At 41.1% G+C, this 15,309-nt stretch overlaps 1 protein-coding gene across 1 annotated transcript in view; it reads left to right on the top strand.

Moving 5' to 3' along the window:
* The first annotated feature begins 239 nt into the window (after positions 1-239).
* Positions 240-15,309, top strand: part of LOC107086801 (teashirt homolog 3-like) — a 56,176-nt gene continuing 41,106 nt past the window's right edge. The window contains exon 1 of the mRNA XM_015377998.1: positions 240-312. Within this exon, the coding sequence (XP_015233484.1) occupies positions 273-312 (40 nt within the window). The 5' untranslated portion in view covers positions 240-272. The remainder of the gene's footprint in view (positions 313-15,309) is intronic.

Genomic DNA, 15,309 nt, shown 5'->3' on the forward strand with positions numbered 1-15,309 from the left:
CGTTATTCTGTTGGACCCCCACCCTTACCCCACCACCTCCATCAGAGCGGAGCGGTGAGCCGCGCGCTCCTCTCTGGCTCCTTCTCATCCCGTTTTTTTTTTTTTTTTATTTCCCCGCAAAACTGCAGCCAAGTCCTCCGCCTTCAGCAGCTCGGTCTATGCGGAGCCAGGCGGGGGAGAAACTGGATCAAAGCTCCTAAGGATATCCCCCCCCCCTACCCCCTTCCCTCCCTCCCCCCTCCCCTCCCTGTTGCTGGGACCCTGAAGCCGACATGCCGCGGAGGAAGCAGCAGGCGCCCCGGCGCGCCGCAGGTAACGCGCTGCTTTTGTTTCGCATGTTTTACAACAATTACCCCCCACCACCACCACCTTTTTAGTTGTTTAATGTTTAACGTTTTGCTATATTAACCTGTCAGAAAATCCCACAGATACAGATTTACCAGCTTTTTTAAAGTTTGTGTCAAATGGATTAAAGGATAAATCCTTTCTTGCTAAAACTAAAGACTCTTTGGTCAGTTTGGATCCATTTCCGCTTGTTTTGGTTAGAAACAGATCATCGTTTGCTGATTCTGGAGGAGTTCTCTTATTTTTATTTTTATAATTACTGCTTCTTTTTAATTTAAAGATTTTAAAATGTAAAATTAATCCGGCTCACATGCGTGTTCATATTTTGATGGAATCAGATTCAGAGGTGTTTACATGACAGAGCTGTTAATTAATCTCCTAAAAGGTCACAGGTCACCTGGGAGTTTGTGTCCTTTCAGAAATCCCAGTGGGATGGAAGTTTTTTCAGAGCGATCCTCTTTTTTTCTGTTTTACCCACAGAAACTCGGATTCATTTATAGTTTTAGAGGATTTTTTTATTATTCCATAAAGCTCCACGTTTTTCCCCGGGTTTGTGCTCCTCATCTGAATTTAGAGGTTTGATAGTAAAGGATCTGAAATAAAGTCATTTAAGATAGTGGATGCTGTTTTAAAATATAACTCTCTGCATCGTTTCCTTTTTGTTATTATTATTTTATATAAGTCTTTGTTGTTTAGGATGGAATTCAGCTTATTATCTCAGAAATCTCACTGATAGTTTCAGCTGTTTTTGGTTTTGGTTCCGTTTCTGGGAAGAACTTTTTATTTTTAGCCAGTAAAGATTATTTTCCGCCCCCAGGCTGGAAGAGCAAACTGGGAGACACCTTTAATGGACAGTTGCTGCCTTTGACTTGATGCCTGATTGATGGCATGTCATTAGTCGGAGCCTTTGGTCTGTTCCCACCCGTTAAGTCTTAATGAATCGCCCCTCGCTCCTCCCCGTTCCTTCATAAACTCCCTCTGCTAGGACCCGTCCAGTCACTCAACTCATTTCTAGCACATCTTTGTCATGTAGTTTTATTTTCTCCACCTGGACTATCCACGGTCGGAGGATTATTGGGCCACTTAGGCCACTATACAACGACCAGCCTTTTAGACTGGCTCCTTAAGTGTAAGCGTGCATGGAAAGGAGAGGACTGCTTTGCTCCATCAGAGGATCCGTCAGAGAGACTTTGTTTCATATTTGATTTAATTGTCTGCCCTCTGACAGCCACATTCATCAACGGCCCTAATGGTCAATCAGACATTGGCACAGAGACGCGAAACGCTGAGGGAGACTCATGTATGTCAGGCTGGAGACTAGCTGGATCAAAATGTTTTAGTCCTAATGGAAACGATGGTTGGAGGAGGAGGGGGGGGTGAAGGAATGCCTGTAAAGACGGATGGATGGATGGATGGATGGATGGATGGATGGATGGATGGATGGATGGATGGATGGCTTGATGACGGATGGATATTAGATGGATGGATGGATGGATGATATATGGATGGATGATGGATGGCTTGATGACAGATGGATATTAGATGGATGGATGGATGATATATGGATGGATGGATGGATGGATGGATGGATGGATGGATGGATGGATGGATGGATGGATGATAGATGGACGGATGATGGATGGATGGATGGATGGATGTAGCAAGATAAACGAGATGATTTCTCTAATAAACAAATAAGGAGAAATGAGTTAAAGGAGGCATTTCTACCCTCCCTCTCTCCTTCCTTCCTTCCTTCCTTCCCTCCTTTCTTCCCTCCTTTCTTCCTTCCTTCCCTCCTTCCCTCCAGCTGCAGGCTGCAATTCTCCTCCACACAACGAAATGATGACAAACTGATTGCTCTTCAGTAACGGCAGTAGTTAAAGGCAGAATGCAAATGATCGGCTTGATTAGGATTTTTATTGGTGTGGTTAAAAAAATGAAATCCCCTTTTTTTCACTCTCCTTCTGCTTGAACATGGGAGGGGTTTATGCAGAATTAGTTCTCACTCCATGATGCGTTCTGGACCGACTCGCCCACACTCGCTTCCTGCCCAGGTGTCGCAGCGCGCCCAGGCAGCTAAACAGAGAAGTTGTTTTGCCAGCTTCATTAGCGTTCCTCTAATTAGCCCGCCGTCTGATGGATCTCTGACAGACCTAATGATTGGAGATGACAAGCTCCGCACTCATGTCACACTCACCAATTAAGCCTGCGCCATACCTCGCCATGTAGTCCTCTGGACCCCGTGTCGCCCTGATTGGGCCCCCCCTTCGCTCTCTCAGACAAAGCTGGAGGTTTACACTAAAGTTTAAATTTCCATCATCTGTAATTGACTTTTAAAGAGTTACTTTGGCTTTAGTCGGAAATAATAAACTAAAATGAAGAATAACATTTCATTAAACGTCTTTATTATTTGGTTAATTGGATAAAAAAAAAAAGAAGATGGATGTTTTTCATTGATTTATATTTAGTGGCTTTCGTTAACTTTTGTCCGTTGACTTCATTTGCTTTTTAGAAAATGTAAATTACTTTATTTTTCCATGGGAGGTCAAAGGTAACGTCCACAGCCTTCTACATTCGTCCAATTAAAAGCAAAATTTAAAACTGACCTCGTGGCTCTGAAGCTAATCTTGACCTGAAGACTTTCAGCAGCCGTTTTACTTTATGAGCAGAATAAAGACGAAAAGATCAAAACGTTGCTTTTCTGCACCAGTTGCTGTAATTCAAGCAGAAGGAACATCGGACTCGGAACGATCCGTTAGTTCAGATGCCGAATGATGCATTTTCTACATTTTCATCCAACTGCAGAAGAAGAAGAAGAAGCTGGTTTCAGGGTTGTTTTATTCCATATAACATATAAAACCTTAGGTAGCATTTTTAAAATGAATGTTTGTTTGCAAAGGTAAAAAAAGTTATAAAATACTAAATTATATTATTGTGACACTTTGAGGAAATTCAGATATTGACTTTAGCTCCTAAACCGAGGCTCTGCAGCCTGCGGACCCCCTCACTGTGGCTCCATCTCTGAATATAAAAACATTTTTGATTATTAAGGCAATAAGAAAAGGTTCCTTTATGTTTTCATGCAAAATTAGTAAAAAAAATCTACAACAGCAGCAGCTGCGCAAGGACTTTAACAATAATTTAATGTTTTTTAGCGTTAAACAGATGCTGTGCGTTTAGAGGTGGGCTGGCCGTCGTTCTTCATCGCTGCCATCACGGCAGATCACTCAGCTGGCCTCGTTCCACTAAAGAAAATTATTTTTTCTATTGTAAAACACAATAATAGAACATCTTGGTTTATTTTCACTGGCTTTCTCTAATTATAAATCTTTATCGTAGCTCTCGATGAATTCGGCTTTAGCAGCGGTGGCTAAAAGAGAATGGAAAAGGTTACAGAAGTTTGATTCCATCCAGCTGGAATAAAATATGTTTTCTGTATGCTGGACGGTAATTCGTCACACTTGAAAAAATAACAAGCAGCCTCTTTCAAACTGCAGAATTATCTGCTCTAATTCTGTAAGATGATTGCAATGCATCATTGCTGCAAATGGCTGTTTTTATACCGTATTTACATTTTAAAGTGCACTTCGTTATTGTCTGCATCGGCTCTGTTTAATAGGCTTTCCTTTCCTTAATGTCCACATCTGATGGAGAGTTTAGAGGCTGAAACGCTTAAGGAGGAAGGAGGAAGTTCAAGGAAGGAGTTGAAATGAAAGAGTTGATCAAGAGCTAGAAAATAGAAATGTTAATGTCCATGAAATGAATGCATTTGGAAATGGATTTATCCATAAATATTATCCACTATTTGATCTTTTTGTTGTTTTGTTTTTGGAGCGACACTAAAATATTTCGTTTATTCTTTACAAATTTATCACAGAAGACTAAAATATCTGTCTTTAAAGGAAAAGTCAGATTATATTCAGAATTCAAACTCCTGAAAGTGCTTTAAATATGAAATTATTACATACTCTACAATAAATGATAAATGTTTTTAAGTTAAAGTAATTTTCATCTGAATGTGCTTTACTGGAGGCATCCATGTTTGTCAAAGAACACTACTGCCACCTACTGGTTTGTAATGTCACAGTGCGGTATCGGCTGTTGATCAAGTCCCAGTGCTGTATCTGGTGTTTGTCACAACGCGCTATTATCCAAGTCATCTAGAAAACATTCTTCTGTTGGCTACATATTACGTGTTTTTTCTCTGGCCAGAAGTTCGATGGTAAATCCTCCCTCTTCAAGTTGGCGATCCAACGACCAACCCGTCCGTGGAGGATCAGGAATTGGAAAGGTTAAATAACTTTTTTTTTTTTTCACTTTTACCCGATGTATTCCAACATCCAGCTGCCATGCACGTGGGCATTGTCAGTTTCACTATAGCTCTGGTAAATTAAAATGGTGAAGTCCTCTGGAAATCTTCAATAATTGTTATTGATTGCAGATGTGTCTAGTAGTTTCCATTGATTCTGCTTGTAAAGTGGGGAGAATGGCGCTAGGCTTACCGCACCGTGACGTCACTGCCGGATGTTGGCAGGAGTGAGGCGCTCCCGGACTCAGTGATCGCGATGAAAATCGTTATTTTTTTACTGATTAACGGTAAATTCATTAAATCACCGTGAACATATTAGTTTCAGGTATGAATAATGATCCATTCTTACCTGGTAACTGGTCTCATCTAAATCACCAAAACCTTCTGAAAAAGCCTTAAGCAGTATTAAACCGTTGTTATAGGAAACAGGAGCCTAACAAACATCCTGCTGATGAGACGTGACCAGTTAACACATTATTGGGATATTTAATCATTCATTTAACAATTTACTGGAATATTTGAATGAATTAGATGCAGGATTAATAGTAACACCCGCTTAATATAGCACAGCGACCACATCCCAATGATCTTGTGACTCGCCCACTTGAGAGAAATTTTGTTTGACAAAAATGTATTTCAGAAATATTTTAACTGCACTTTACTTTTGAAATTTACTTGAGTAATATTATTAAATTCAATATAATTCAGTTTCTTTCTATAGCGCCAATTCACAACACGTCATCTCAAGGCACTTTACAGTTCAACCAGATCATCCATTTAAATTGATTCATAGTTTTCTATCTAAGGAAAACCAGTTGATTGCATCGACTCTTTGACTCAAATGCAGTCATTCACACTAAGCATACTTGTAGCGGCAGTGGGGAGGAAAAACTCCCTTTTAACAGGAAGAAACCTCCAGCAGAACCAGGCTCAGTGTGAGCGGCCATCTGCCGAGGCCGACTGGGGTTCAAGGAGACAGAAGCAAGGATAGAAAAGACAACTGTAAATTAGTATTATTTCTACTCTTACTACTGAATAAGGAACAAACAAACTGCATTTGTCCCTAAAATAACGAGAAAGTTTCACTAAAAGCAGTATTCTCTTTTCTACATAGTACTGCATCCTGTTTTATCAAATATAGTTTATAAACTGTTAGAAATTGTTTAAAATGTTTTATGTTAAGTACATTTATAAATTACATACATTTTCCAGTTTTATTTGAATTCATTACTTTCTTTTTTTCTGTGAAACAGAATGATTTTGCATGTAATTGTATATTATCATCGTACTGATAATTAAATGCATCGTTTTAATATAGAAGATCGTGCGTGTGATGAGATACCAAGCATGAGTGGAGTCTCTAGCGGAGAGCGATTTTCGCCTCTCAAAGCGGCAGTTTCTCACGCATGTGTGATTTTTTTGGTGGGACGGTAGATAAACGATGCGCAGAAGTAGTTTAACGTACATGTAAATACGTTTATTTTGCTTATTTTGCGTTTTAAAATAAATGTGACACAATAAAACTCTTCCACTTGAGGAGTTATGGATGGAACATATTGACGAAAAAGTATTTTTTTATCAACCCTTTAAAGGGCCGGTTACTAATTTTGATCCTTTGCAGCCCCCCTACAAATAGAATTTAGAATTCAAACACCCACGCCAACATTTTTATGGACAGTTATTTCACTCCATATCTACCCAACCTGAATAACCTCTCAGAGGGAAAGGGACAGAGGTTCTGTTTGCGTTGAGGCGAGGCGGCCTTGGTGGGCCCAATGGCGTAAATATCGCTAAGCTGAGACAGCAGTTACTTATGGGCCCACAACCTCTTAGGGGCCCCATCACTGACACCTGGTGGGCCCCCTACGCAATTAGACTAGGACGTCTCTTTGCAGATGTTATGGTGCGAAAAATTCCTCTTAAACCCACCTGATACTGAGGTATCTCCCTGAAATGAGGTTTTGGAACTTGGGATGTCTGTAACGTGGTTGTGCACTGTCACTAATGGTTCCATTCAAGGTACGTCACTATTTTTGTGTGTGTGATGTGTGATCTTATACTACTGAGAATTGCATAATTGTATCTTCTTGGCCGATTTCTGGAACTGTCGCCGTATCCTGAACCTTTATCACGTGTTGTACTTCATATGGGGCCTACTAAGATAATGTTGCTGACGGGTCTATTGTTGTGTCGTTACGCCGTTGGGCTGGCCTTTGTCCGCTCACGGTTACTCCTGTAGAAATACACTCTGTGTTCACACACGCACCGTTTCATGAGGACGGCTATTTATTGTTTCAGACGTCCTGACGGAAAAAGAAATAAGCTTGACCCCCCCGGTTGGACTTTTGTCCTTGGGCTTCAAAGCCAAGCTGGACCAAGACGATCATTGTTACCAGAGAGGAAGTCTGGACATCAAACACTTCCTGCGCTGCCTTTATCCCCCCCCCCAAGCTGCAGCTTCACAGCTTTTTTCACATGAAGAATGCTTAGCGATGGATCGTCTCCGCACGTCGCAGACGTCTTCCATCCTTCCACGGACCCACCGCAGATTGATGACGTTGACATGGGTCATTATTAGCTGCTCAATGACACTTCCCCCCATGTAGAAGATTTTTCACCTGGGTTGATTTTCCAGAAACGCCGATCATCAGCATGGTGTCCAGAAGGGCTAAGCATGATTTATGTAAATATTACCATCAAGACAGATTCGCTTCTGTCCAACAGGAGATAGATGACAGCAAAGCGGGTTGAGGGGGGGGCAGCAGCTGATTTCTGTGATTTCTCTGCCTCTGAGTAGGCGTCTGTGTGTGTGTGCGTGCGTTTACAAGTGTGTTTGATTGATTGTAGATGAGAGCGGGGGATTAATCATGCTTGATGTGTTAACGTTGCACTCGTGGTGGATCTGAGTCGAGATGCAGTGGCCCATTTAAATATACTCCCTCACACAGATTCACCCGGGGAGGGGGGGGAGCGGCGGCAACCCTCACCTCGTTCAGCAGGGAGGAGGACACATTCCTAACGGCAACTTTTTAATTGCCATAAAATGATGGAGAACAATGATAAGAAATCAGGGTGTTTTGGAGTTCATAAATGTCTTAATGGAAGATGAGGAATTTTAAGCTTTTTTCAAAATAGTATAATAGTTACTTTAAGGTAGGGTTAGGGTTTGGAACATGCAAATCATTATTATATTTGTTGTTTTGGAGGAATGAGGTGAAGGCAGCCTTTGTTTGCTTTATGAAAATGACACTGTTCTGTCAGATCAGCAGACTTATAGTCAATACGCATGCGCAAGATGTCAGATTAGCTTTTTTCCCCTTTAGTTTTATATGAAAAATAGACTTTAAACTACCTCAATGGGCGTGTATCCCTTTAATTATGTACAAAAAATAAAGAAAATCTAAGGTCAGATCGCCATACGCTTCAGAAAACATCAAAAAGTAAGTAATTAAATATTTTTTTGTACATGATTAAAGGGATACACACCCATTGAGGTAGTTTAAAGTTTATTTTTTGTACAAAACTAAAGAGATAAACAGGGATTGACTATGGGTATGCTGGTCTGACGGGGTATGCTCATCTGACAGAACTTCTTCTTTTATGTCACCTATGGAGCTGGGAAAATAATCTATCAATATCCGTTGCTGTAGAAGAAGTTGGCCTAATTTAGCAAAAAGTTTCTTAATCAGGAGGAAAAAAATGCAGCCAGCTGTGATTTCTTTCCTGAAACTCCTTAATGTTTCCAAGAAAATGACCTTTAAAACATGGCATCAGACGTTTGTTGTGGAGAAATAAAATTCAGAAGATATCAATCCCATAGAAAGAAAGACATTCTCTGCTGTTTCTAATGATCTGGACACATTTAAAGAGAAGATTATTGATATTCTCTGTTTATGTGATTGGTTTGAAAAAGATTACTGATCCAAACTTTCTACGTTAGATGACAAATTTGCCCTGCATTTTCTGTCCTTTTTGGATATTTTCTATCAAAGCAGAGCAGAAACCTCCATTCTGATTGTAGCAGCAGGATTCTCTCAGGATTGAAGGTTTAGTTCAGATTTAGATCAGCAAAGCAGGTTAATATAAAAGCTTAGTGTGTTTACAAAATTACAGTAAATTCAGTTTATTTCTATAGCACCAATTCACAACACATCTCATCTCAAGGCATTTTACAGTTTACCAGAACAACCAGTCAGATTGATTCAAAGTTTTCTATCTAAGGAAAACCAGTTGATTGCATTGACTCATTGATTCAAATACAATCCCTCACACCAAGCATGCTTGTAGCAACAGTGGAGAGGAAAAACTCCCCTTTAACAGGAAGAAACCTCCAGCAGAACCAGGCTCAGTGTGAGCGGCCATCTGCTGAGGCCGACTGGGGTTGAAGGAGAGAGAAGTAGAGATACAAAAAGCAACTGTAAAAAGCGGCCCGGTCCAGGAAACACACAGCCAGCTCCCATGTCAGAGGATGAAGAGAGCACATCCAGCCAGTCACAGTGAGAGAAACAGGACTACACTGAAAAACAGGCCGATCTTCAAGATCTATAAACAAAGGTGTTGATGGCAGCAGCACAGCTGATATTTCTCTCCAAACAGGAACAGACGAAGCGAAGCAAGAGAGAGCAGAACGTTAGAGATTGAACAGCTTCTGCAGAGTGGGAGAATAGAGATAGAATGAAGCAGAATGATGAAAAGGGGTATCTATGTCCTCCAGCGGTCTAAGCCTATAGCAGCATAACTATAGAACTAGCTATTCACTGGATTACAGGGTCTGGCCAGGAGATGATGCTTCTCTTTAGATCTTAATGTCCACAAATCATGACAGAAAGAATATTTTTGTACAAAGTTGATTGATGTTTAAAAAGGAATTGTAGGGGATCAGCCAAGGGCCCATCAAGGAAAGTGGGGAAATTTTGAATGGCTACTATTGTACATTACTTTCAGTCTAACCGAGCATGGCTGCTGTACACCCATGTATATCAGAAAAATGGCATTAACAGACAAACATATCGGGCGGCCGATGTATCGGCCCATCTCCAGTGAAAGCAACAAGTGGGAGTGGGGGGAGTGAACTATGAAAATTATCTTCTTTATAATGTTTGTAAAAACAAACATTATAAAGAACCTTTTAGCAGTTGGAAGCACCAGCACTTAGGTTGAACTTAATGCCCCAAACTGGCCCCTGCTTGTTCTTATGGCTAACTTCCTGTTACTGCCTGACCAATCAGGCCGCAGGTTGAATAACACCATTAAATAAACATCCATCAAAGCAGATCTGAAAGAATCTCTGCTCTTCATCTGCTGCTTAGTGAAACTTATCGTATTTAAGTCCAGTTCTGCAGAGATCTTTCGCTCTAACCGGCCTCTGTTTCTGTCAGGTCTCTGTTTGCCAGGATCCGTCCTTCTTCCAGCCTCATTTTGTGCCGACTGAGGTTTTTCCCAGGCAGCAAACTGACATGGTGATTTGTTATGCCCCTCTTCTGCCTTCCTCTTTTTTTTTTTTCAGCTCTCCTGCCCTAATATGCCACATCGAACCAAGAAACAGAGAGAGGAGATATGAAGTGGAAGAACTCTAGCTTGGTTGAATATTCTATCTCCGCTAAAGACAGAATGGGAATGAGATTGTAAAAGAGATTATGGGCATGGCCAAGAGGAAGTAGAAGTGAATGAAGAAGTAGACAAACATTCAGACAGAGGGAGAGGCTCTGGGACTCCCTCATATCTCCCCCTTCCCCTCCATTTCTTGAGGATAAGTGGCTGATGGTTTATAAACAGTGTTTCTTTTCCTCTCTCTCCCAGAATCTTCCGTCATGGCTCCCATTAGGTTGACAGCTGTCAATTAGAGCTCCCTTGGTCTGGCGCACTGCACTTTATTGCAGGCAGTTGATGCTGTCATTTCGCTCCCAGTTTCGCCTTGAGCGTTATCACGAGTGCTCAAACAGTCAATAGCTGATGCATCAGCAGTTATTTCTTAAATTGGCTCACAAGGCTGCATCCTTTTCTCAAAACCCCCCCACCCTTTTACCCCCAGTTCTTTTCCCTCTCTGCTCTGTCTGTCTCCTCCCTGTTCTCCTTTTTCTCCCCAAAGATTATTTTTGAGGAGAGAACTGTGCCTGTTTCTGGGTAGGAGCAAAGACTTAAATTTTTTTTTTATTATGCATTGTATGGCGGCTAAGAAAGATGGCTAATGCAAGACAACATGAAACATTTTTGTCTGAACTTTACCCTTCCATTGAAGTCGTTGGAGACGTGTTTGATCTGTGACGAAGACATATGGTTGAAGTCCGTACTGCGTCTCTAGGGGTTTAAGAAATAATAAATTTTTCTGAGATATTACAATATTTAATTAGACGATATTGATCTAAAATATGGGTTATCCATCCTTCCATCCATCCATTTTCCATCACGCTAAGGGTGCTGGTGCCTATCTCCAGCTGTCTACTGGTGAGAGGCAGGGTCCACCGTGGACAGGTCTCCAGTCCATTGCAGGGCAAGACAGAGACAAACAACCATTCACAAACAGACTCACATTTAAGGAGAATTTAGAGAAGCCAATTAACCTAACCGTCATAGTTTTGGACTGTGGGAGGAAGCCAGAGTAACCGGAGAGAACCCACGCATGCCCAGGGAGAACATGCAAATTCCATGCAGAAAGATCCCGGGTCAGGAATCGAACCCGGAACCTTCTTGCTGCAACAGCAAAACTATGGCTTATTGGATCTTAAATATAAAAACCCATTTATAGGCAAACATACATTGTTTAACTTTTTATAACTCCTTAACCTCCAGCCACTAGATGGCAGCAAATGTTATTTAGTTGCTCTCCATCAGCCGCGGAACATCTCCTGAGGTTTTTCTGGAACTAGATTATAATAAAAGTTAAAATATATCGTCTTTATTTATTTATCTGCATATATCATATCATAATACATGGATCAAATCATATATCATGATACTGCGATACATGATATCATGATATTTATCGTATCACTGGTTTCTTAGCAAATGACATACCTACTGGGCAAGTTACTCGTATTAAAGCTCCAATGTATCAGATATACTCCCATCTAGTGGTGGGCTGAATGAATTACAAACGAGAGAAACTCGCTCTGATGTCTGGCTGTTATGCTCGTAATAACTGATGAAGCCGTGGAGCGTCGTAAATGCAATTATTTAAATCCTGCCTGATATAAAGTTTCCCGTCAGGCGATGAAGAACAGAACGATACGATTATTCTATTATTAACTGAAGCCAGTAAGTCACCAGTTAATAGAAACTGGTTTTACTTTGATCTGATCTTATTTCAGGGGTCTCAAACTAGTCCCAGAAAGTGGCTGCTGGTTTTCTTTTCCAACAAGCATAAACACACGTCTGCAATAGGTTGCAAGCTCAGTGAGGAGAATACTTAGTTTTATATTACTATTACTTTGTTTATAGGGGTGTGGGATAAAAAATCGAATTGGTGATATATCTTGATTTCTGTTTCCCCGATATAATATCGATCTTTCAGTTCCTAGTATCTATTTTTAACCAAAAAAAACAATCAAGGAAAATGGGCTACCTCTGCATCCCCATTCTTGCAGATAGCGCTGTGGATCCCTTTTACTGTGCGGCCCAGCGCCATGTCTGTAGCTGAGGCAGTGACAGTGGAAGACATGGACTGACTCAAAACCCAAACCACATTGGTACCAAAATAATTAAATGATCAATATCTTGTGATGGAAATATACAGCAATTGCTTTTTATTGAAACATCTAATGTGATAGCTTGGAAAAATATTGCAATATAGTGATATTACGGTATTGTGAGACATGTATCATATCGCAACACCCACACCAATATTCACCCCTAATGGTTTATCTAAAAAGTTGACTTTTTTTTTATTTTGATGCATTTATGGGCGTAATGGAATAAAGATGTTTCAGTATTTGGACTGTCAGACTCAAAGTCAAAATATTTCATCCAGTGGTCAGTTGGATTGTAAATCCTAATTTATGGAGGTATGGCAGTGGAACCCGACTGTTTTAGAACCGATTTCGTCGGCGTTGTTTGACTTGACTTTAGTCGTTTTTGTCTGGGGCATCTTTTTGGTGGTCCACCAAGTAGCCAGCTCTAAATCTAAAGAAGACAAACAGCTTCTGCTCCTGATTAACTCGGGTCTGTTCCATATATTTCCTGTCATGTTCAGAACAGAGCAGGTTATATGGCTGTGTGTGCAGAAAGGGCTCCTTAAACCTGAAGGAGCAGCAGTCCTGCTTGGAAGATGAGTTTTTCTAAAGAGTGTGTGTATCTTTTGAGTGTCATCTGGGCTCGGCTCCAGGTCTGGGTTTTTCTTCTTACCCTCAGTGGGGGTTGCCTTTATGTCTACAGAGCGTGTGTGCGGGTATCTATGTGCGCTCTCAGACAGTCCAAAGCCCTTACCTCACTTTCCCACGGAGGATTTGGTGGAACCCAGACAAGACTGGCAGCCATCAGTCTTTTTGTGTGTGTAAAAGTGGCTGTGATGAAAGGCAGGGGAGCCGAGCAGAACCCGTATGAGGCCCTGGTAATCAGGGCCAGCCGGCGCTGACATCCTTCTAGAACTGACAGCTCCTTCCTCCTCTCTCTGCATGCACACAAAGACACACAATGCTCCCTCTCTCTATGTTTGTGGGATTACAAATATATATCTATATAGATAGATAGATATCTATCTATCTATCTAGATAGATAGATAGATAGATAGATAGATAGATAGATAGATAGATAGATAGATAGATAGATAGATAGATAGATAGATATAGACACAGAGTTCTATTCAGTTCATTTGTAAAGCTTAAACTTATGTGATCTCAGGTCCTTTTCCAGGTTTTTTTTTATGAGCATGTAAGGACAGTAGACATTCACTTGCATTTTCTTGTTGGGTCTCCAGCCATTCATCAGACTGAGTCTGAATGCAGTGACAGTGGAGAAGAAAAGTACCCTTTTAAAGGTCTGTATAGGAAAGAAACAGCTCTGAGCCAGTTTTAATGTCAGGGGATGAAAGAGAGGACACCCAGTTAGTCCCAGTAAAAGCTGAGCCCATAGCTAGGAGAGAAACAGGACTAATCACTGAAAAACAGGCTAAGCTCTATCATCTATAATCTAAGCTGTTGATGTTCCAAAAAAAATCCACTGGACTTTGTTTCCAAATTTGAAGGCGTTTCACTTCCCATCCAGGAAGCTTTTACAATTCGAAATGTAAGAATTAGAGTTCAGTTCGAGGCTTTATAGTGGACCGAACAAAACCTTATTTTGGTTTAGAAAAAATGCAAATTGAACCAGAAGAATGGGTCTGCCCCTAAGTAATGGGGACTCTTTGGGTTGTTTGTTAGCCTGCAATACCCAATACTGGTCTATACCTCTGAAAGGGGGATCATTGGGGGGGATTGTTGGCCTGGCTGAGCTGATGAGATGTTCTAGTCCCCTGTATGGGGGAGGGGTTGTTTAACGTTGATTTCTCTCTTAACATAAATTACTTCTTTCACACTCCTTTCAAACCTCCTGTCTTCTTTGTCCAAAATGTGAACATTCTGGTCCTCAAAACAATGTCCTTTATCCTTAAGGTGTAGGTGTACAGCAGAGTCTTGTCCAGGTTAGGTAGCTTTGCTGCTGTTGATGGCAGATTTTCTCTCCATGATAGAATCACAGCCAAACTGGAAAAGATCGGATTAAGTTACTATGTTGAGAAAAACCAAAGAGAGGATAAAGTTAGAGACTGAACTAACAAATACTGCAGAATTGGAGAATAGAGATAGAATGAAGCAGAATGATGAGAAGTGGCCCCTATGTCCTCCATCGGTCTAAGCCTATAGCAGCATAACTGGAGAGATAGCTCAGGATAACATCAGCTGTATATATAAGAATATCTGTGACCTTTTAGTCATGCTGTAGGACAGGGATCCTATTGTTGCCTCCTTCTTGTTTTATATATTGATTAGTCTTTTCATCCCAGTCTCTGTGACCGTGTGTTTCAGATCACATGGTGTTTGAAATGTTTTGGTCTTACAAGGCTGTGCTATGAAATGTGTCCATATTCCTTCTCCAGGTAGATTTCTGTCTGCTCTGAATTCTCAGAGGTGGTTAAGAGGAGGGAGGCAGGTGATAGAGAGAGGAAGAGAGTCAACCAACAAGGAAAAAAAAGTGTGAGAGATGAGAGGAGAGGGGAAGAAGGCTGTTTTATTTTATACTGTGAGGGCCTGTTGCTAATTAATGTTTCTTGGTCGGTTTCTGTCGGAGCTGAGTAATGTTTTTGATCTTTATGCCTGATAACTGCATACCTAATGAGATTTCAAAGCTGGTGGAGATGGGAGTTGCTGCTCCCTGCAATTATTGACAGATGCCTTTTCTCCGCCACTGGCTGCTGCGCCATAAATCCTTCCTCAGTAATGAGCTTGAGAAGTGCCACCCTGCCAGTGAGCTAATGAAACCGAGCAAAGGGGGGGGGGCGTCTGTGTGTTGTGTGTGTGTGTGTGTGTGTGTGTGTGTGTGTGCATGACTGCAAAAGAGTGCATCACACTCCTCTGACACATTTTTTTTCTCTGTAAATGCACTCTGCAGATGTCAGCCACCTCGCCTAGTAGCGACAAAGAGAGAAAGGAGAGAAAGATAGTCAGCGAGTAAATGTGTGTCTTGAA

The sequence above is a fragment of the Cyprinodon variegatus genome, unplaced genomic scaffold (assembly GCF_000732505.1).
Source record: "Cyprinodon variegatus isolate N-32 unplaced genomic scaffold, C_variegatus-1.0 Scaffold162, whole genome shotgun sequence".
Classification (NCBI taxonomy): domain Eukaryota; kingdom Metazoa; phylum Chordata; class Actinopteri; order Cyprinodontiformes; family Cyprinodontidae; genus Cyprinodon; species Cyprinodon variegatus.